Source organism: Dendrobates tinctorius, unplaced genomic scaffold (assembly GCF_039654945.1).
Source record: "Dendrobates tinctorius isolate UK_male_01 unplaced genomic scaffold, ASM3965494v1 ptg000179l, whole genome shotgun sequence".
Taxonomy (NCBI): domain Eukaryota; kingdom Metazoa; phylum Chordata; class Amphibia; order Anura; family Dendrobatidae; genus Dendrobates; species Dendrobates tinctorius.
Genome location: NW_027361846.1, coordinates 2,185,001 through 2,207,441, shown reverse-complemented (window position 1 = coordinate 2,207,441; position 22,441 = coordinate 2,185,001). Strand labels below are relative to the sequence as shown.

At 49.3% G+C, this 22,441-nt stretch overlaps 1 protein-coding gene across 6 annotated transcripts in view; it reads right to left on the bottom strand.

The window, feature by feature from the left end:
* The window catches only part of LOC141054852 (uncharacterized), a 141,608-nt gene that overhangs the window by 33,010 nt on the left and 86,157 nt on the right, over positions 1-22,441 (bottom strand). For 5 of the 6 annotated variants that reach the window (XM_073551724.1, XM_073551726.1, XM_073551721.1 and 2 more), the window contains exons 2-7: positions 19,105-19,231; positions 17,917-18,030; positions 13,814-13,897; positions 13,461-13,739; positions 13,197-13,253; positions 10,893-11,117 (exon numbers count right to left, since the gene is read on the bottom strand). In XM_073551724.1, the coding sequence (XP_073407825.1) occupies positions 10,893-11,117; positions 13,197-13,253; positions 13,461-13,739; positions 13,814-13,897; positions 17,917-18,030; positions 19,105-19,231 (886 nt within the window). The remainder of the gene's footprint in view (positions 1-10,892; positions 11,118-13,196; positions 13,254-13,460; positions 13,740-13,813; positions 13,898-17,916; positions 18,031-19,104; positions 19,232-22,441) is intronic. The other variant, XM_073551722.1, reaches the window with a different exon arrangement.

Sequence of the window (22,441 nt, the reverse complement as noted above, 5' to 3'; positions counted from 1 at the left end):
TCTTCCCACTCCTCACCCTGTGTATCCAGGATGAGCCTCTCCCATTTCTTCTTAACGGAATCTAAGGCACATTCTGCCCCCACTGACAGCATATACGTATATAGAGAGGAGACGAGACCCTGAGGGCCCTGCAATTTGAGAATCCCTCTCAGGGGAAGAGACAAAATGGCATTATCTATACCTATACACCTCACGTGCGATTGAAAAGATGATCTTAGCTGTGGATAACGAAAAAAACTGGGATCTCGGGACACTGCGATCAACCTGTAAATGCTCAAAGAACACCAAAGTTCCACGATCGTATAGATCACCTATTGTTGAGACACTATACTGAACCCAGAACTCGGCGGATGGATGTTCACGTAGCACCGGGAGGTAGTCATTATTCCACAGGGGCATTTCAGCTATGATATCCCCAAATCTATCCACCCCCCTAATCTGTCTCCATATCGATCTTGCCAGATGAAGCAGAGGTAACAGTCCTGAAACATTCATCTGCCTCATTTCTAAAAAACCCAGTGGGCAACTAGTCCCTGCAGCATGAAGATGACTCTCAGAATTCGGGAGATGACATCCAGGCATCCATGTACTTATGGCCTTGGCCTGTCCAGCTAGATAATATAAAAAGAAATCGGGTAACGCCGCCCCTCCTCCAATCTTGGGCCTCTGTAAAGTAGTTAGTTTAAGTTTAGGCCTGGCTTTCCCCCAAATAAAGGATGTGGTGTGGGAATTTAGATTAGCAATAACGGATTTGGGCACCACCACCGCACTATGTTGAAGAAAGTAACTGAGCTTGGGAAGTAACATCATCTTAATTAAATTAATACGTCCGGCTACAGACAGTGGAAGTTTACCCCAGATCGCGAATTTACCCCTGACCGTCTCCAGCAATGGTTGTATGATGAGTTGTAGATCAAATTTACTCCTTTTAGAGATATAAACCCCCAAATATTTAAAACTAGTTACAATGGGCAGTAAGGAGAGAGTCTCCAGTCGTGGCATTGGAGCATGGGAAAGAGGCATCAAAGCAGATTTCTCCCAATTTATGTATAGGCCAGAATATTTACTGAATTTATTTATGGTAGTGATCACTCTTGGTAGGGTCTCCTCTGCTTTGTCCATAAATACCACCATATCGTCAGCATAGAGGCCTATGGTATTCGTCCGACCTGCTATTTCTACACCAGCAATGTCAGGGGAGGATCTTATACGAATTGCCAGCGCCTCAATAGCAAAAGCAAAAAAGGCCGGAGAAAGAGGACACCCCTGATGAGTTCCCCTATACAGTGAGAATGATTCAGATATGGAGTTATTTACGATGACCCGGGCCTTGGGCTTCATGTATAAACACTGACCCATTTTTGGAATCTATCACCAAATCCATATCTCTGCAAACATGCACGGAGAAAAGGCCATTCAAGAGAGTCAAAGGCCTTGGCCACATCCAGCGATGCCAGTGCTCATTCATTATCCAGTACCAGAGAGCTATATTGGACCACTGACTGGACTCGTCTGATATATATGGAGGTGCTCTTACCCGGCATAAAACCCGTCTGATCAGGGTGTACAAGATCTAATATAACTGAATTTACTCTCTTGGCCAAAATTTTTGCAAACATTTTATAATCCACATTTACTAGTGATATAGGCCTGTAAGATCCACAATCTAAAGGGTCCTTCCCCGTCCTTTTTAAGAACTATAATATTGGCCTCATAAAAGGACTCCGGCATACATCCCCCCTCCCAGATCCTGCGAAACAGAGTCAACAAAAGGGGTGCCAGTATCTCCTGATATTTCCTATATACAGTAACTCCACAGGGAATCCATCCGGCCCAGGAGCCTTCCAGGAGGCCATGTCTTTTATGGCGTCCTCTACCTCCTCCAGAGTGAACTCAGCATCCATAAAGGCCTGCTGAGAAGGACTTAGCGTGGGAAACTATGTCTGACAAATAATTTAGACACTCCGGGCCACCCACATCCGTCTTAGAATTGTACAATGAACTATAATAATCAGAAAAGCATTTCCATATCTCCTCAGTTGAGGAAACCATAGTACCACCCGAATCACGGATCTGCAGAATTGTGTTCGTTGCATTATGCTGTTGTACTAAGTAAGCCAGAAACTTACTCGCCTGATTCCCCATTTCAAAATAAGATTGCTGAGCAAAAAATAATTTAGGTTTCGTTTTGGTGTCAGTGTACTGAGCATGTAACCTTTGAGCGGCCAGCCATTCTACCCTATTACTGTTAGTTTGATCCGATACATAGGCTGCCTCTGAGTCCTTCAGACGTCGCTCCATCTCGCCATCCTCCTCCGATGTCACCCGTTTAATGTGAGAAATCGTAGAGGATAGACAACCCCGTAAATAGGCTTTAAGAGCATCCTAAAATATATTAATATTTCGGGGTTCGGGGTGGGACAAGACGAAGCAGCGTAACTGATCTATTGTTCTATCAGGGGGTGTTATCAACTTCAGCCAAAAAGGGTTCAGCCTCCATGCCATTCTATTAGTTGATGGCCCATATTTAAGCTTGAGAATAACTGGACTATAATCTGAAATCCCCCTGCCTCCATGTTTAATATCATCCACCCATGCCGCCAGACTGCCAGACCCAAAAATGTAGTCTATGCGAGACAGAGAGCGTTTAGTGGAGGAATGGCAAGTATATTCCCTCGTCTCTGGATGGCGCACCCTCCATAGATCCAGCCACCCACTACCCGCCATGAATTGTGACAGTTGGGATGTGCCAGGAGGACCCCACCCTGTACTCCATCGCCCTGTCTCAATTTATCAAGATGGCCATTCATGACCAAGTTAAAATCTCCCATGCAGATGACATGTGCGTCCGGGTAATTTAAAGCAAAGCTCAATGCCTTCTGAATAATTGACATAGTGGCCGGAGGGGGATTATAAATACAAAGAATGACATATTTCTGAGAGTTAATCAGCGCATGCACGAACACAAATTGTCCCTCGGGGTCCTTCCGGGCCTCCCTGGCCTCCCACCGAACATCCTTATGGATTAACAGTGAAATCCCCCTTGAGTAGCTGGTGTGAAAAGCATGTATAAACCATTGCACCCACGGTTTCTGTACCCACCGAACCGTATCTCTAGTCAGGTGCGTCTCCACCAGAGCCACAATGTGAGGACGGTAGTGCCTAATTTGTGAGAACACCTTAATTTTCTTTCGAGGGGTTTTTATGCCTCTCACATTCCAGGTCATACAAATCAGCTCAAAACCCATTCCCGTCTATCAAGATATGGTGCATAGTGGCGCCCGATCCAGGTGCAGAGTCCACATATGTAACAGAATTTGGCGTCGGTTGCGGCCTCCATCTAAACAACTATAAAAATTAAAACTTTTGAAAAAGAAAAAGCAAAACAGGAACCTAATAACACAGGCGTACAGTCTTACGCCCCCATCAAAAAATAAACAAGGGGATACTATCACTGAGTACAGCGTCCGGTATAGCTGGCATCTGGGAACTCGCCGGGAGAGCTCCAATTAGACCTTGATTGAAAGGATCTGAGGTAACAGCCGTCACATTAGGACTCCCTCGTAGGGGATCCCCCATGGGACCGCAGCCACTCAATCGCCTCCGCCGGATCTGTAAAAAATACGGAGGAACCCTCATGGACAACTCGGAGCCGGGCCGGATATATCATCGAATATACAATGTTCCTGTCTCTGAGTCGCCTCTTGACCTCGAAGAACTGCGCCCGCTGCTTCTGCAGCTCCACGGAGAAATCCGGAAAGATGGAAACTACAGCATTGTTGAATTTAATAGGACTTTTCAGGTGTGCAAGACGCAAAATGGTATCTCTGTCCTTCTGTTTCCAAGCGTTTATGGAGTCCACCACCTTCGTTAATTTAGCCTCCATAGGTGTAATGGTATCCTCCTCCTTGGACACCCTCGTCTCCACCTCTGTAATGCGCCCCTTCATGGCCTGCATATCCTGATGGAGTCTCCCCACCTCCGTATAAACATCCTCGATTTTCTCCGTCAGAAATGTCCTGGTCAATGAGATAGCCTGCATCAACTGCTCAGATGCTTGTTTAAGAGTTAATTCCTCCTGTTCCATCTCCTCTTCGCCCCCAGAATGGCGATTTTTGCGCTGAACTTGAGAGGTTGTGCTCCTATTATACCGCACATTTTCAGTGTGATCAGGTCTAGCAAACTCTTTCAATTTTTCCGCCGCTCCTGCCCCTTTAAGTCGGCTCATGATTGTCTGCAGTGTGGTCTGATGAAGAAATTGAAGCGTGTGGTCCAGGTATTACCCACTACAGGTGGGGGTCACAGCGGGTCAGGCAATAGTTAATTATGGGGCTGGCTACAGAAAGATGCCTGCGGGATGACAAGGAGGGCAGCCAGGTACAGCCTAGATCTCTATGGCCCGGGGAGGGAGGGGGGGTCCCGCAGAGGCGGCTGGAGTGGGGGGAGGGTGTACAGAGCCTACTCTAATGATGGTGCCAGCCGGCACAGTGAGCGGGTAGGTGGATACCATGCGGGGCCCGTTTTTCCAGGGCACTCACCACGCGCTCCCTCAGTGTCACAGCCGGTTTTCTTCTCTGCCCGGCGGCGGAGCAGCAGTGGGAAGCCGGCGCTGCAGCTCTCAGCAGCTGAGCTGCACGCCCAAGATGGCCGCCGCCTCGTGGGGGAACCTGCCGCCTGCTCCTATCTCCCCGCCGCCCGCTCCCAGAAGCCGTCCTCCAACCTGCCACAGAGTGCCCAGGGGGTCCTGTTGTCCAGGGGGGTCCAGGCAGCTACAAGTAAGTTGCCAGGAGGGGTCCATGTATCAGGATTTATCAGGACTGTGAGGAGCTCTCTTCATCAGCGTCCTCTCCCGTTCACGGCATAGCCACGCCCCCTAAATGCTTTCTTGTTACTGGTAATCGCCCCTCTTACTTCTTTGTTTGGCCACATTGGGTTTTTCCTATTTCTGGTCCTTTTATTCCCACAAGGTATAAACCGCTTACAGCGCCTATTTAGGATGTTCTTACACATTTCCCATTTATTTTCTGTATTCTTATTTCTGAGGACATTGTCCCAGTCACCAGATTAAGGGCGTCTCTCAGCTGGTCACACTTTGCCTTCCTAAAGTTCAGTGTTTTTGTGACTCCCTGACAAGTCCCCCGAGCGAAACACAAGTGACACTGCACAATATTGTGGTCGCTATTTCCTGCAGATCTGTTATTCTGTCCGGTCTGTTAGATAGTATTAGGTGTAAAGTGCGGCTCCTCTGGTCGGATTCTGCACCAATAGTGAGAGATAATTATTCTTGGTTATTAGCAGAAACCTGTCGCCTTCATGGGTTTCGCGGGTCTCTGTTTCCCAGTTATTATCCGGGTAGGTAAAGTCGCCCATAACAAGGACCTCATTATGGGTTGCAGCTTCATCTATCTGCCTTAGTAGTAGACCTTCCATGATTTCTGTTATATTTGGGGGGTGTAACAGACCCCAATGAGAATTTTGTTGCTATTTTTCCCTCCATGTATTTTGACCCATATGGACTCGACATCCTCATTCCCTTCGCTAATATCCCCCTTACAGTGGACTTTAGACAAGACTTTACATAAAGACAAACCCCTCCTCCTCCTGTCCGATTGTTACCATCCTTTATAAACAGACAGTAAAGGGCCTGTCACACTAAGTGATATCGTTAGCAAAATTCCTACAACGTCACAGGTTTTGTGACGTTATAGCGATATTGCTAGCGATATCGCTATGTCTGATACTTACCTCCTACTGGCTCCCCCGCTGGTTATCGCTGGTCGCGCGAGAACATCCTGGACAGTTTCTCGTCGTCAGCTTCATGCTGCGCTTCCTGTGGAGAGACGAGCGACGCGTGGACGCGAGCAGGAGGACGCAGGATGGCCTAGTGTGACAGGTAAGTAGCGATCCCCGACCCCTGCGATGTCGCTGGTGAGATCTGCCTGTGTGGCAGCTCACTTGCGACCACCTAGCGATGTACCAGCGATCCTGACCGCGTCATATCGCTGGTCGGGATCGCTGGTACATCGCTAAGTGTGACAGTACCCTAACCCTGTAAGGTAACTGCCCGGTCACAGCTTCCATCTCACCATGTCTCGGTTATTCCCACTATGTCATTGTCACCTGTAGATGTTTCTGCTTCTAGTTCTTCCATCTTGGTTGTCAGGCTTCTGGCGTTCGCGAGCATGCAGTGTAGAGGATTTTGTTTTGTTCCAATCTCCTCCCTGTTGATTGTTTTAGACATTTTCTTCCCTCCCTTCTGAGTATGTTGTCTTGGGTCTTCTTTGCCGCACCTCTTATCATTCATCAGTATAATATCTGGTTTCATGTTCGTGTCTAATGTTCTTCTTCCCGTCCCCTCTTCTTCTAGTGTAACGCTCTCCTGATGAGTGTAGCGAGTCTTCTGGGGAATGTGTGTTTCCCAGGTTTGTTGAGGTGTAGTCCTTCTCTGGTGGAGTCCGTCGTACAGGTAATTCACACAATGGTCCAGGAATCCGAATCCTTTTTTTTCTGCACCATCGTCTTAGCCAGTTGTTCGCATCAAGGATCCTGTTCCATCTCCTGGTGGTATGCCCGTCTACTGGAAAGATAGAAGAAAAAACTACCTGTACATCCAGTTCCTTTACTTTCTTCCCCAACTCTTCAAAGTCCTTGCAGATTGTCGGAAGGTCCTTCCTTGCCGTGTCATTGGTGCCAACACGTATCAGAAGAAATGGGTGGACGTCCTTGGATCTGATGAGCTTTGGTATCCTATCGGTCACATCCTTGATCTTCGCATCTGGGAGGCAGCACACTTCTCTTGCAGCTATTTCCGGTCTGCAGATGAAAAAATAACTGTTCTGTAGATCCTCCTACTTGGGTTGCTTTGAGAAGGGGAACAAGGTTACTTGGTATGTCCGGTTCTCCAAGACAATTTTTTTACTTTCACTTGGCTTGAACTCAAGCTTTCTATTCCACAAGTCAGGAGCTTAATCACTCAGCCATTAGCTGAAATTATACACAATTTGCTCATCATATACCAGTGTCAGAAGATGTCACCTCCATCATGAGGAACTCCGATATGTGTATCAGACATCCGTTTGCACGCATCGTCTTCCGCTAATTGATCCTGGTGTAATGTTCTACTGTCAATTTGTTGTATCTTGTGTAGCTCAAGCTTAAAGTTTACATTGCACATTGTTCAATGGCTCCTATAGCAGAAAAGTCATAGGGGCGACTACATCTGGTAATCTTCTACTTCAGGCCTTATCTCCCATTCTCTTCGGTCCTTGTCAACCACTTTCTCTGGCTTTTGATGTTCACTCTCTTTAGTGCTTATCAATAATTTTCTCTGGCCTTCATCCGCGATTTTTTTTCAGACACTACTCGTCTTCTCTCCAGTCCTCTTCAGTGGCTCAGGCATTCATCATCCTGTCTCTGTGGTCCTCATCACTGACTCTTTCAGGCACGTCATCCTCTCTCCGGTCCTCATCACTGACTCTTTCATGCATTCTTCATCCTCTCTCCGGTCCTCATCACGAACTCTTTCAGGCATTCTTCATCCTCTCTCCGGTCCTCATCACCAACTCTTTCAGACATTCTTCATCCTCTATCCGGTCCTCATCACCAACTCTTTCAGGCATTCTTCATCCTATCTCCGGTCCTCACCAGACTCTTTCAGACATTCATCCTCTCTCCGGTCCTCATCACTGACTCTTTCAGGCATTCTTCATCCTCTCTTCAGTCCTCATCACTGACTCTTTCAGGCACTCTTCATCCTCTTTTCAGTCCTCATCACTGACTCTTTCAGGCATTCTTCATCCTCTCTCCGGTCCTGATCACTGACTCTTTCAGGCGTTCTTCATCCTCTCTCCGGTCCTCATCACTGACTCTTTCAGACATTCTTCATCCTCTCTATGGTCCTCATCACTGACTCTTTTAGGCATTCTTCATCCTCTCTTCAGTCCTCATCACTGACTCTTTCAGGCACTCTTCATCCTCTTTTCAGTCCTAATCACTGACTCTTTCAGGCATTCTTCATCCTCTCTCCGGTCCTGATCACTGACTCTTTCAGGCGTTCTTCATCCTCTCTCCGGTCCTCATCACTGACTCTTTCAGACATTCTTCATCCTCTCTATGGTCCTCATCACTGACTCTTTTAGGCATTCTTCATCCTCTCTCCGGTCCTCATCACTGACTCTTTCAGGCATTCTTCATCCTCTCTTCAGTCCTCATCACTGACTCTTTCAGGCACTCTTCATCCTCTTTTCAGTCCTCATCACTGACTTTTTCAGGCATTCTTCATCCTCTCTCCAGTCCTCATCACTGACTCTTTCAGGCATTCTTCATCCTCTCTTCAGTCCTCATCACTGACTCTTTCAGGCACTCTTCATCCTCTTTTCAGTCCTCATCACTGACTCTTTCAGGCATTCTTCATCCTCTCTCCGGTCCTGATCACTGACTCTTTCAGGCGTTCTTCATCCTCTCTCCGGTCCTCATCACTGACTCTTTCAGACATTCTTCATCCTCTCTCTGGTCCTCATCACTGACTCTTTTAGGCATTCTTCATCCTCTCTCCGGTCCTCATCACTGACACTTTCAGGCATTCTTCATCCTCTCTTCAGTCCTCATCACTGACTCTTTCAGGCACTCTTCATCCTCTTTTCAGTCCTCATCACTGACTCTTTCAGGCATTCTTCATCCTCTCTCCGGTCCTGATCACTGACTCTTTCAGACATACTTCATCCTCTCTCCGGTCCTCATCACTGACTCTTTCAGACATACTTCATCCTCTCTCCGGTCCTCATCACTGACTCTTTCAGGCATTCTTCATCCTCTCTCCGGTCCTCATCACCGACTCTTTCAGGCATTCTTCATCCTCTCTCCAGTCCTCATCACCGACTCTTTCAGGCATTCTTCATCCTCTCGCCGGTCCTCATCACCAACTCTTTCAGGCATTCTTCATCCTCTCTCCGTTCCTCATCACCAACTCTTTCAGGCATTCTTCATCCTCTCTCCGGTCCTCATCACCAACTCTTTCAGACATTCTTCATCCTCTCTCCGGTCCTCATCACTGACTCTTTCAGGCATTCTTCATCCTCTCTCCGGTCCTCATCACCAACTCTTTCAAACATTCTTCATCCTCTCTCTGGTCCTCATCACCAACTCTTTCAGACATTCTTCATCCTCACTCCGGTCCTCATCACCAACTCTTTCAGGCATTCTTCATCCTCTCTCCGGTCCTCATCACCAACTCTTTCAGGCATTCTTCATCCTCTCTCCGGTCCTCATCACCAACTCTTTCAGGCATTCTTCATCCTCTCTCCAGTCCTCATCACTGACTCTTTCAGGCATTCTTCATCCTCTCTCCGGTCCTCATCACCAACTCTTTCAGGCATTCTTCATCCTCTCTCCAGTCCTCATCACTGACTCTTTCAGGCATTCTTCATCCTCTCTCCGGTCCTCATCACTGACTCTTTCAGGCATTCTTCATCCTCTCTCCGGTCCTCATCACTGACTCTTTCAGGCATTCTTCATCCTCTCTCCGGTCCTCATCACTGACTCTTTCAGGCATTCTTCATCCTCTCTCTGGTCCTCATCACCAACTCTTTCAGGCATTCTTCATCCTCTCTCCGGTCCTCATCACCAACTCTTTCAGACATTCTTCATCCTCTCTCCGGTCCTCATCACTGACTCTTTCAGGCATTCTTCATCCTCTCTCCGGTCCTCATCACCAACTCTTTCAAACATTCTTCATCCTCTCTCTGGTCCTCATCACCAACTCTTTCAGACATTCTTCATCCTCACTCCGGTCCTCATCACCAACTCTTTCAGGCATTCTTCATCCTCTCTCCGGTCCTCATCACCAACTCTTTCAGGCATTCTTCATCCTCTCTCCAGTCCTCATCACTGACTCTTTCAGGCATTCTTCATCCTCTCTCCGGTCCTCATCACCAACTCTTTCAGGCATTCTTCATCCTCTCTCCAGTCCTCATCACTGACTCTTTCAGGCATTCTTCATCCTCTCTCCGGTCCTCATCACTGACTCTTTCAGGCATTCTTCATCCTCTCTCCGGTCCTCATCACTGACTCTTTCAGGCATTCTTCATCCTCTCTCCGGTCCTCATCACTGACTCTTTCAGGCATTCTTCATCCTCTCTCTGGTCCTCATCACTGACTCTTTCAGGCATTCTTCATCCTCTCTCCGGTCCTCATCACTGACTCTTTCAGGCATTCTTCAACCTCTCTCCGGTCCTCATCACTGACTCTTTCAGATATTCTTCATCCTCTCTCCGGTCCTCATCACTGACTCTTTCAGGCATTCTTCATCCTCTCTCCGGTTCTCATCACTGACTCTTTCAGGCATTCTTCATCCTCTCTCCGGTTCTCATCACTGACTCTTTCAGGCATTCTTCATCCTCTCTTCAGTCCTCATCACTGACTCTGTCAGGCACGTCATCCTCTCTCCGGTCCTCATCACTGACTCTTTCAGGCATTCTTCATCCTCTCTTCAGTCCTCATCACTGACTCTTTCAGGCATTCTTCATCCTCTCTTCAGTCCTCATCACTGACTCTGTCAGGCACGTCATCCTCTCTCCGGTCCTCATCACTGACTCTTTCAGGCATTCTTCATCCTCTCTTCAGTCCTCATCACTGACTCTTTCAGGCATTCTTCATCCTCTCTTCAGTCCTCATCACTGACTCTCTCTGCCTTTGACATCATCTGCTCTATCTGGTTCTCATCAGCCATGCTCTATCCATCTCTTTGGCCCTTGACAGTGTTATCAGAGTAGTGGGACTGAGACGCTACCATTACGTCTGCCATCTTTTCCTGTCAGTTCCATATATAAGGTCTTCACTTCCCCCCATCCTAAAGGATCCACATTGCATTGTATGATCAAAGCGGTGGAACTCACCTGATGTTGGGAGTGGAGGAGGTACAATGTAGGGCCCGTGTGAATCTTTACTGGTGGCTAATGGTGTCTGCAGATGAGGGTCAGTCAGTACAGGGAAATATTGAGTGGAGGACTCAGAGAGCCCCTCATCCCACAGAGGGTTCCCCTGAGTCTCATCTCCATCCTCTGAGCAGTAGGAGGATGATGACGACAGGGGGCGAGAGATCCTCCGTTTCCAGCTCCTTCCTGTAGTCAAAACAATATAAAGATACAATCAGAACATGAGACCAGTCGGCAGTCATGGGACCCGTGCCGTGTTCATAGTAATGTGCCCCGATCAAACCTCGTGACTGGTGCACATCTCCCAGCAGCGCCACCCACCACACAGGACCAATCGCAGCTTCACACACCCATGGGGGCGCCAGTCACCACTCTACTCACAGATATAGGGCGACTGTCACCGCTCTGCTCACCCACACAAGGCACCTGTCACCACACTGCTCACCCACACAATGCACCCATCACCGCTCTGCTCACTCACACGGGGCACCTGTCACCACTCTGCTCACCCACGGGGGCACCTGTCATCCTACTGTTCACCAACACTGGGCACCTGTCACCGCTCTGCTTACCCACGGGGGCACCTGTCATCCTACTGGTCACCCACACTGGGCACCTGTCACCGCTCTGCTCACCCACGGGGGGCACCAGTCACCACTCTACTCACATAGGGCGACTGTCACCGCTTTGCTCACCCACATGGGGCACCTGTCACCGCTCTACAAACCCACACAGGGCACCTGTCACCGCTCTGCTCACCCACACAATGCACCTGTCACCGCTCTGCTCACCCACATGGGTCACCTGCCACCACTCTACTCACCCATACGGGGCACCCGTCACTGCTCTTCTCACTTACACGGGGCACCTGTCACCACACTGCTCACCCACATGGGGCACCTGCCACCACTCTACTCACCCATACGGGGCACCTGTCACTGCTCTTCTCACTTACACGGGGCACCTGTCACCGCACTGCTCACCCACACGGGGCACCTGTCACCGCTCTACTCACCCACACAATGCGCCTGTCACCGCTCTGCTCACCCACATGGGGTACCTGCCACCACTCTACTCACCCATACGGGGCACCTGTCACTGCTCTTCTCACTTACACAGGGCACCTGTCACCACACTGCTCACACACACGGGGCACCTGTCACCGCTCTACTCACCCACACAATGCGCCTGTCACTGCTCTGCTCACCCACATGGGGCACCTGTCACTGCTCTGCTCACTTACACGGGACACCTGTCACCACACTGCTCACTCACACGGGACACCTGTCACCACTCTACTCACCCACACGGGGCACCTGTCACCGCTCTGCTCACCCACACGGGGCACCTGTCACCACTCACCCACACGGGGCACCTGTCACCACACTGCTCACCAACACGGGGAACCTGTCACTGCACTGCTCAACCACACGGGGCACCTGTCACCGTTCTGCTCACCTACATGGGGCACCTGTCACCACTCTACTCACCCATACGGGGCGCCTGTCACTGCTCTGCTCACTTACACGGGGCACCTGTCACCACACTGCTCACCCACACGGGGCACCTGTCACCACACTGCTCACCCACACGGGGCACCTGTCACCGCATTGCTCACCCACACGGGGCACCTGTCACGGTTCTACTCACCCACACAATGCGCCTGTCACTGCTCTGCTCACCTACACGGGGCACCTGTCACTGCTCTGCTCACTTACACGGGACACCTGTCACCACACTGCTCACTCACACGGGACACCTGTCACCACTCTACTCATCCACACGGGGCACCTGTCATCGCTCTGCTCACCACATGGGGCACCTGTCACCACTCTACTCACCCATACGGGGCACCTGTCACTGCTCTGCTCACTTACACAGGGCACCTGTCACCACACTGCTCACCCACACGGGGCACCTGTCACCGCACTGCTCACCCACATGGGGCACCTGTCACCGCTCTACTCACCCACACAATGCGCCTGTCACTGCTCTGCTCACCTACACGGGGCACCTGTCACCGCTCTACTCACCCACACAATGCGCCTGTCACTGCTCTGCTCACCCACATGGGGCACCTGTCACTGCTCTGCTCACTTACACGGGACACCTGTCACCACACTGCTCACTCACACGGGGCACATGTCACCACTCTACTCACCCACACGGGGCACCTGTCACCACTCTACTCACCCACACAATGCGCCTGTCACTGCTCTGCTCACCCACACGGGGCACCTGTCAACTACAGGATGCGACTCGTACCTGGTAAGGGTGCTGTCTGCACAGCCGAGGAGTCCCAGCTCTGGTCACAACTGGCTGCTGCATCAACAGATGAGAAGACATAGGTGACATAATCTGGGGGCCCCGCCATAATCACCTCTTTGTTTCCATATTCCCCCAGATAGCGGACATCGTGTCCCTACATGCGGTATCACATGTATCACATGTACCTTGTGTGCAATGGACACGTATGTGACACTACAGGTACCCGCCATTATTTCTATGTGCCCATCCCCTAGGTCTCACCATAGAGCAGCTGCATCCTTATTTCCATCAACCGCTCGGGGTCTCTGTTGTTGAAATCTGCCCATCGGTGGAGCAGCTGGCGCGGGGTGCGGAGGCAGCCGGACATGGGCTCCAGGCTGCGAGCGATCTCTTGGAGGATGGCTCGGCGCTGGCGTAGAGAGATGGTCCCCGCCCTCTGGAGCTTGTCTGGCAGGTAACGATCCATTAATGAGACAAAGCACTCCAGTTCTACACGGGAAAAGTTGGGGGATCTGCGGCCACTGCGCTTCCTCACCACTCCTGAAACATAAACAGGGTGTGCCGTGATATGTGGGGTGCCGTAATAATGGGATTAAGATGCACCCTGAACTCACGTCTGCGGTACACGAGTGGACGGCGATTGCGCCACACGCCATCATATCGGCCCAACTCCGCTGCGTGTCTCCGGCTCTGCCAACCTGCAAGACATGAGGGCAGAAAGACGATGTCACCAGACGTGTAACATCCCGGATCGGTCATCTGTCACACACTTCACATCACGTACCATCATACAGTCCACGTCACACGTCTGTCATCTGTGACACACTCCACATCACGTACCATCATACAGTCCACATCACACGTCTGTCATCTGTGACACACTCCACATCACGCACCATCATACAGTCAACGTCACAGGTCTGTCATCTGTCACACACTTCACATCACGTACCATCATACAGTCCACGTCACACGTCTGTCATCTGTGACACACTCCACATCACGTACCACCATACAGTCCACGTCATACGTCTGTCATCTGTGACACACTCCACATCACGTACCACCATACAGTCCACGTCATACGTCTGTCATCTGTGACACACTCCACATCACATACCATCATACAGTCCACATCACACGTCTGTCATCTGTGACACACTCCACATCACGCACCATCATACAGTCAACGTCACAGGTCTGTCATCTGTCACACACTTCACATCACGTACCACCATACAGTCCACGTCATACGTCTGTCATCTGTGACACACTCCACATCACGTACCACCATACAGTCCACGTCATACGTCTGTCATCTGTGACACACTCCACATCACGTACCACCATACAGTCCACGTCACACGTCTGTCATCTGTGACACACTCCACATCACGTACCACCATACAGTCCACGTCATACGTCTGTCATCTGTGACACACTCCACATCACGTACCATCATACAGTCCACGTCATACGTCTGTCATCTGTGACACACTCCACATCACGTACCACCATACAGTCCACGTCATACGTCTGTCATCTGTGACACGCTCCACATCACATACCATCATACAGTCCACATCACACGTCTGTCATCTGTGACACACTCCACATCACGCACCATCATACAGTCAACGTCACAGGTCTGTCATCTGTCACACACTTCACATCACGTACCACCATACAGTCCACGTCATACGTCTGTCATCTGTGACACACTCCACATCACGTACCACCATACAGTCCACGTCACACGTCTGTCATCTGTGACACACTCCACATCACGTACCACCATACAGTCCACGTCACACGTCTGTCATCTGTGACACACTCCACATCACGTACCACCATACAGTCCACGTCATACGTCTGTCATCTGTGACACACTCCACATCACGTACCACCATACAGTCCACGTCATACGTCTGTCATCTGTGACACACTCCACATCACGTACCACCATACAGTCCACGTCATACGTCTGTCATCTGTGACACGCTCCACATCACATACCATCATACAGTCCACATCACACGTCTGTCATCTGTGACACACTCCACATCACGCACCATCATACAGTCAACGTCACAGGTCTGTCATCTGTCACACACTTCACATCACGTACCATCATACAGTCCACGTCACACGTCTGTCATCTGTGACACACTCCACATCACGTACCACCATACAGTCCACGTCATACGTCTGTCATCTGTGACACACTCCACATCACGTACCACCATACAGTCCACGTCATACGTCTGTCATCTGTGACACACTCCACATCACGTACCACCATACAGTCCACGTCACACGTCTGTCATCTGTGACACACTCCACATCACGTACCATCATACAGTCCACGTCAAACGTCTGTCATCTGTGACTCACGCCATATCACGTACCACCATACAGTCCACGTCATACGTCTGTCATCTGTGACACACTCCACATCACGTACCATCATACAGTCCACGTCACACGTCTGTCATCTGTGACACACTCCACATCACGTACCATCATACAGTCCACGTCACACGTCTGTCATCTGTGACACACTCCACATCACGTACCATCATACAGTCCACGTCACGCATCTGTCATCTGTCACACACTCCACATCACGTACCATCATACAGTCCACGTCACACGTCTGTCATCTGTGACACACTCTACATCACGTACCACCATACAGTCCATGTCATACGTCTGTCATCTGTGACACACTCCACATCACGTACCATCATACAGTCCACGTCACGCATCTGTCATCTGTCACACACTCCACATCACGTACCATCATACAGTCCACGTCACACGTCTGTCATCTGTGACACACTCCACATCACGTACCACCATACAGTCCATGTCATACGTCTGTCATCTGTGACACACTCCACATCACGTACCATCATACAGTCCACGTCATACGTCTGTCATCTGTGACACACTCCACATCACGTACCATCATACAGTCCACGTCACACGTCTGTCATCTGTGACTCACGCCACATCACGTACCACCATACAGTCCACGTCATACGTCTGTCATCTGTGACACACTCCACATCACGTACCATCATACAGTCCACGTCACACGTCTGTCATCTGTGACACACTCCACATCACGTACCATCATACAGTCCACGTCACGCGTCTGTCATCTGTGACACACTCCACATCACGTACCACCATACAGTCCATGTCATACGTCTGTCATCTGTGACACACTCCACATCACGTACCATCATACAGTCCACGTCACACGTCTGACATCTGTCACACACTTTACATCACGTACCACCATACAGTCCATGTCATACGTCTGTCATCTGTGACACACTCCACATCACGTACCATCATACAGTCCACGTCACACGTCTGTCATCTGTGACTCACGCCACATCACGTACCACCATACAGTCCACGTCATACGTCTGTCATCTGTGACACACTCCACATCACGTACCATCATACAGTCCACGTCACACGTCTGTCATCTGTGACACACTCCACATCACGTACCATCATACAGTCCACGTCACGCGTCTGTCATCTGTGACACACTCCACATCACGTACCATCATACAGTCCACGTCACGCGTCTGTCATCTGTCACACACTCCACATCACGTACCATCATACAGTCCACGTCACACAAGTCTGTCATCTGTCACACGCTCCACATCACATACCATCATACAGTCCATGTCACACATCTGTCATCTGTCACACACTCCACATCACGTACTATCATACAGTCCACGTCACGCGTCTGTCATCTGTCACACGCTCCACATCACGTACCATCATACAGTCCACGTCACGCGTCTGTCATCTGTCACACACTCCACATCACGTACCATCATACAGTCCACGTCACACACGTCTGTCATCTGTCACACGCTCCACATCACATACCATCATACAGTCCATGTCACACATCTGTTATCTGTCACACACTGCACATCACGTACTATCATATAGTCCGCGTCACACGTCTGTCATCTGTCACACACTCCACATCACGTACCATCATACAGTCCACGTCACACGTCTGTCACACACTACAGCTCACACGTCTGTCACCAGCTGCACGTTCCACGTCACGTCATTCCCAGTCACACGGTCTACGTCTCACATCTGTCATCCATCACACACTCCACTTCACACCCGTCTCTCATTACACGCTCCTCGTCAATCCCCCTTTGTTTGCTTAACGTCACATGTCCGCTCCGTCACACACACCACATCATATGTCCACCTCCCTGTCACTTCACATGTCCATCCCGTGTTGCTCGCTCCACATCACACGTCTGTTCCATCACATGCTCAACCAACATTAAATATCCACCCCCGTCACTGGCAGCATGTCACATGCTCCACATCACGTCATCCCCGATTGCACGTTCCACGTCAAATGTCCACCCTCCCGTCGCATACAGCACATCACATGTCTGTCCCCCCATCACACGTACTTCTTCGTCACACATCTATCATCTGTCACATTCTCCATGACACGTCTGTCATCCAATTCACTTTTCAGGTCACATGTCCTTCCTGGTCACACGCTCTGCGTCACGCCCATCATTCGCGTCACGTCAAGATCGTCTCCCATCAAACGCTCCACGTCACATGTCCGTCCCATGTTATCTGGTTCCAGATCAGGCCCCTCTCACAGCACACGATATGGCGGACTCAGGTGTACACGTACCTTGCATCGGTTTTGGTTCACAGCCTAGTTCCTCCCATCTTGGATGCCCCTGAACACACGGCTCGCCTCCTCCTTCGATCAGTAACAGGAGCTCCGACTTCATCACAGGAATCCCTGTTTCAAGATAAGGAGGAGTCACCAGACCATCTATAAATGTCAGAGCTGGCGGCTCCCGATGCCGGGACCTGGTGAGGGCTCTCCCTATACTGTGAGCACGTGACAGTTTTGGCGCTGACCGACACTTCTGATTTACAACCACAATTCCATAAAAGTTTGACCTTTATGTAAAATATGAGAAAACCAGAATGTGATGAGCCGGATATCTCTTATCTCCATATTTTATCACACAGAACAGATTGGACGTTTGACATTTCTCATTTACATTTGATAAATTACCTCAATTAGAAACTGATGGCAGCAACAAATCTCAAGAGTTGGGACAAGGATAACAAAAGGCTGGAAAAGTGATTGGCACTAATGAAAAAATGCTGCAGCATGAAGACATGACTGTGTATAAGGATCATGGAAGAGAGGCAGAGCCTCTCCGAAGCAAAGATGGTCAGAAGTCACTGATATGTGTACTGCATCTAACTGTGAAACAATTTCAGACATGGCCCAGGCACAAAAGGTGACACGGGCTGGGCACCATGGTGGACATGGCCAGGGCACAACTCTTCTGAGATATGTTGCTGCCATCAGTTTAACAAATGAAATGGAGAAATGTCCAAGGTCCGATCCTTTGATAGAATATGGAGATAAGAAGTTTCCTGAGCAGAGCATTCTGGTTTCTGCACATTTTACACAAGAGGCTAAACTTTTGTGGAGCTGTAGTTGCATTCCCCTGGTGCACATGTGGTGGTGTAACTTCATCATCGTCTGTTCACCAGTCCTTTATTGAAGGCCCTCAGAACAAGACTGAGCCAGGCAACCCTCCTCACTGCTGTCCACAGGATCCACTAACACCTCAAAGAGTGTGCAGCACCTGAGACTGGGCATTACACAGGCAACGGCAGCTCTGACTACTCAGATGGAAATGGGATAAGACTACAGCTGTAAATAGTGAGAAGGGTGTGGGCTAGGAAGACACTGACTGTGACTAGCGAGAAGGGTGTGGGCTAAGAAGACACTGGCTATGACTAGTGATAGATCTCTCAGGACAATTTATCAGTTGCTGCCAGATCTACTTACCTAGTGACTGGAGCGCATGGTAATTGTCCATCATCACCTCCTTGTACAGATCCTTCTGCCATTCTTCTAAGCTCCCCCACTCCTCTGGGGTGAAATATATGGCCACATCATCAAACATCAGAGGTTCCTGGAAAGTAGCAAAAAGGAAATAATCTTGATAGTGCATAGACGACCCATGAAGGACACAGCGCCCAAAACACAAAGCGGATCTTGAATGAAAATCATGGTGCAGAAAGAGAAAAGTGAGAACCATAGAGCCGAGAAATCACTGAACAGGGCCATAAAACTCACGAGAAATCACTCACGAGGACGATAGAGCTCCCGTGAAATCACAGGCCAAGACCACACAGACCCAAGAAATCAGTGACCAGGATCATAGAGCCCCCGAGAAAACACCGAACAGGGCCATAGAGCCCTGAGAAATCACCGACCAGGGCCATAGAGCCGCCGAGAAATCACCGACCAGGGCCATAGAGCCCCAAGAAAACACCGACCAGGGCCATAGAGCCCCGAGAAATCACCGACCAGGGCCATTGAGCCCCCGAGAAAACACCGATGAGGGCCATAGAGCCCCAGAGAAATCACCGACCAGGGCCATAGAGCCCCAGAGAAATCACTAATCAGGGCCATAGAGCCCCAGAGAAATCACCGACCAGGGCCATAGAGCCCCCGAGAAATCATCGACCAGGGCCATAGAGCCCCCGATAAATCATTGACCAGGGCCATAGAGCCCCAGAGAAATCACTGATCAGGGCCATAGAGCCCCAGAGAAATCACTGACCAGGGTCATAGAGCCCCAGAGACATAACTGACAAGGACCATAGAGCCCCAGAAAATTCACTGGACCAGGACCATAGAGCCCCTGAGAAATCACTGACCAGGACTATAGAGCCCCTGAGAAATCACCGACCAGGGCCATAGAGCCCCCGAGAAATCACCGACCAGGGCCATAGAGCCCCTGAGAAATCACCGACCAGGGCCATAGAGCCCCTGAGAATTCACTGACCAGGATCATAGAGCCCCTGAGAAATCACCGACCAGGACCATAGAGCCCCTGAGAAATCACCCACCAGGACCATAGAGCCCCTGAGAAATCACCGACCAGGACCATAGAGCCCCAGAGAAATCACCAACCAGGACCATAGAGCCCCAGAGAAATCACCGACCAGGACCATAGAGCCCCTGAGAAATCACTGACCAGGACCATAGAGCCCCTGAGAAATCACCGACCAGGACCATAGAGCCCCCGAGAAATCACCGACCAGGACCATACAGCCCTTGAGAAAACAATGACCAGGACTGAAGAGCCCCTGAGAAATCAATGATCAGGACCATAGTTCCTCTGAGAAACCAATGACAAAGGACCATGGAATCTCAGAGAAATCAATGACCGGGACCAATGAATCAGAAAGAAATCACTGACCAGGACCACAGAGCTTAAAAAAAAAAAATCAGTGACTAGGACTATAGTGGCAGAGAGAAATCACTGATCAGAACCATAGAGCCCCTGAGAAGTCACTGACCAGAACCATAGAGATCCCGAAAAACCACTGACCAAGACCACAGAGAGCTCTAAGACTATGTGCTCACGCTGAGGATTCTGCTGCGGATTCGCAGCAGTTTTTGCTGCGGTGTACAGAACCATTATAACCTATAGAAAATGAAAACTGCTGTGCAGACACTGCGGAATTTTCCGTGCGGTTTTTCTGCGGTTTCAAAACCGCCGCATGTCACTCCTTTGTGCGGATTCCGCAGCGGTTTGGCACCTGCTCCATGACAGGTGTCAAACCGCAGGGGAAAACCACAGGCTAATCCGCAGAAAAACTACAGATAAACCGCAGGTCTTTTGACCTGCGGATTTACATGTGGTTTTGGACAAATCCGCGCGGAACATTCCGCAGTGTGTGCATATACCCTAAGAAATCACTGACCAGGGGTAAGATAGAGATAAATAAAAATCCTTACAGATATCTCCAGAGTATGGAGAAAGAGCTTGCAATCTACAAGTCACCTTTACATAGAAAAAACCCAAAAATTGAGCTTGGTTTGAGTTGTTACACATGCAGCATATAAATGCATGTTCACATGGCCAAAAAGCAGACAAAACCTACAAAAGACAAAATGAAAAAACCCCGCTGTAATTAAATAAGTAAAAAGCAAAAGTGCATTTAAGTCATACAGAGTTCTTAGTAATACTGTATTTGATCAAACATCGCATAAAAGCCGTCCCCCCATCGACAAGGTGACTCTGATCGGGGCGGTCCTACACTGCCTAGTATTAGTAACCTTATCATGTGTCAGAGTTGACGTCTGTGTGAATAAGGGCAGACAAGGACCGGGTCCCAACCACCGGACACCAGTCAGGGGAAGCCTCTAAATACAATTTCCAGCTCAGGAGAGGGAGGCCACACCCCGGCTTCCACAGAATGCAAAAATAGTCACCATTACATGACCACTATGCAGTTGACCCTTCCCTTGGAAACAAGTAACTAAGGATAATCCTAATGGCTAGCAGATGTGAGGCCAGGCTTAGCTAAAATGTACAAGAATGAGGATTTACAACCAGTAGAGATAAGCAAGAGAAAAAAAAAGGAAAATCCTTCGTCTAGCTTAGGCTATGTTCACATGTTGCGTTTTTTGCTGCATTTTTCAAGATCCGAAAGGTCAGGTTTGCTTCCACTACAGAAGTCTGAACACAGGCAAGACATATGTGAAACCATCCATTTTTGGAAAAGGGGCAATTTGATAAAAATTTTTAAAAGTTCATATGAGTCCATGAAAAAATACGCAATTACAAATGTAACAGTGGGGAGGTGAATTGGTTGGAAACAGTTTATGCAAAACCCTGGCAGTGCGTTGCGTTTGTAGGACACTGATCATTTGCACACCTTGGTCAGCCCTTGAGTTGGAGTCGCTCAATGTCACAACCAATGCTTACTTTACACACATCACTAATCCTATCCGCCATTCTCCAGTGAGGAGACCACGACATTATGGTTTACACTGCGGAAAAATCACAAAAATAAAGGGCTTCACATACTGCAGGACGGGAAAAACCAGCAACACCTTATACAGCTCTGGCAAAAACGAAGAGACCGCGGCACAATGTTCAGTTTCTCTGATTCTTCTCTTTATATTTCTGAGTAAAATGTAAATTGTTCTTTTATTCTATAAACATCTGACGACATGTCTCCGAATCTCCAAGCAACAAATTTTGTATTTATTTTCAGAAATTGAGAATTGGTCAAAATAACAAAAAAATGCAGAGAGCTTGTAGACCTCAAATAATGGTAAGAAAACAAGTTCATAATTATTCAGAAGAGTTCAGAGATCAATA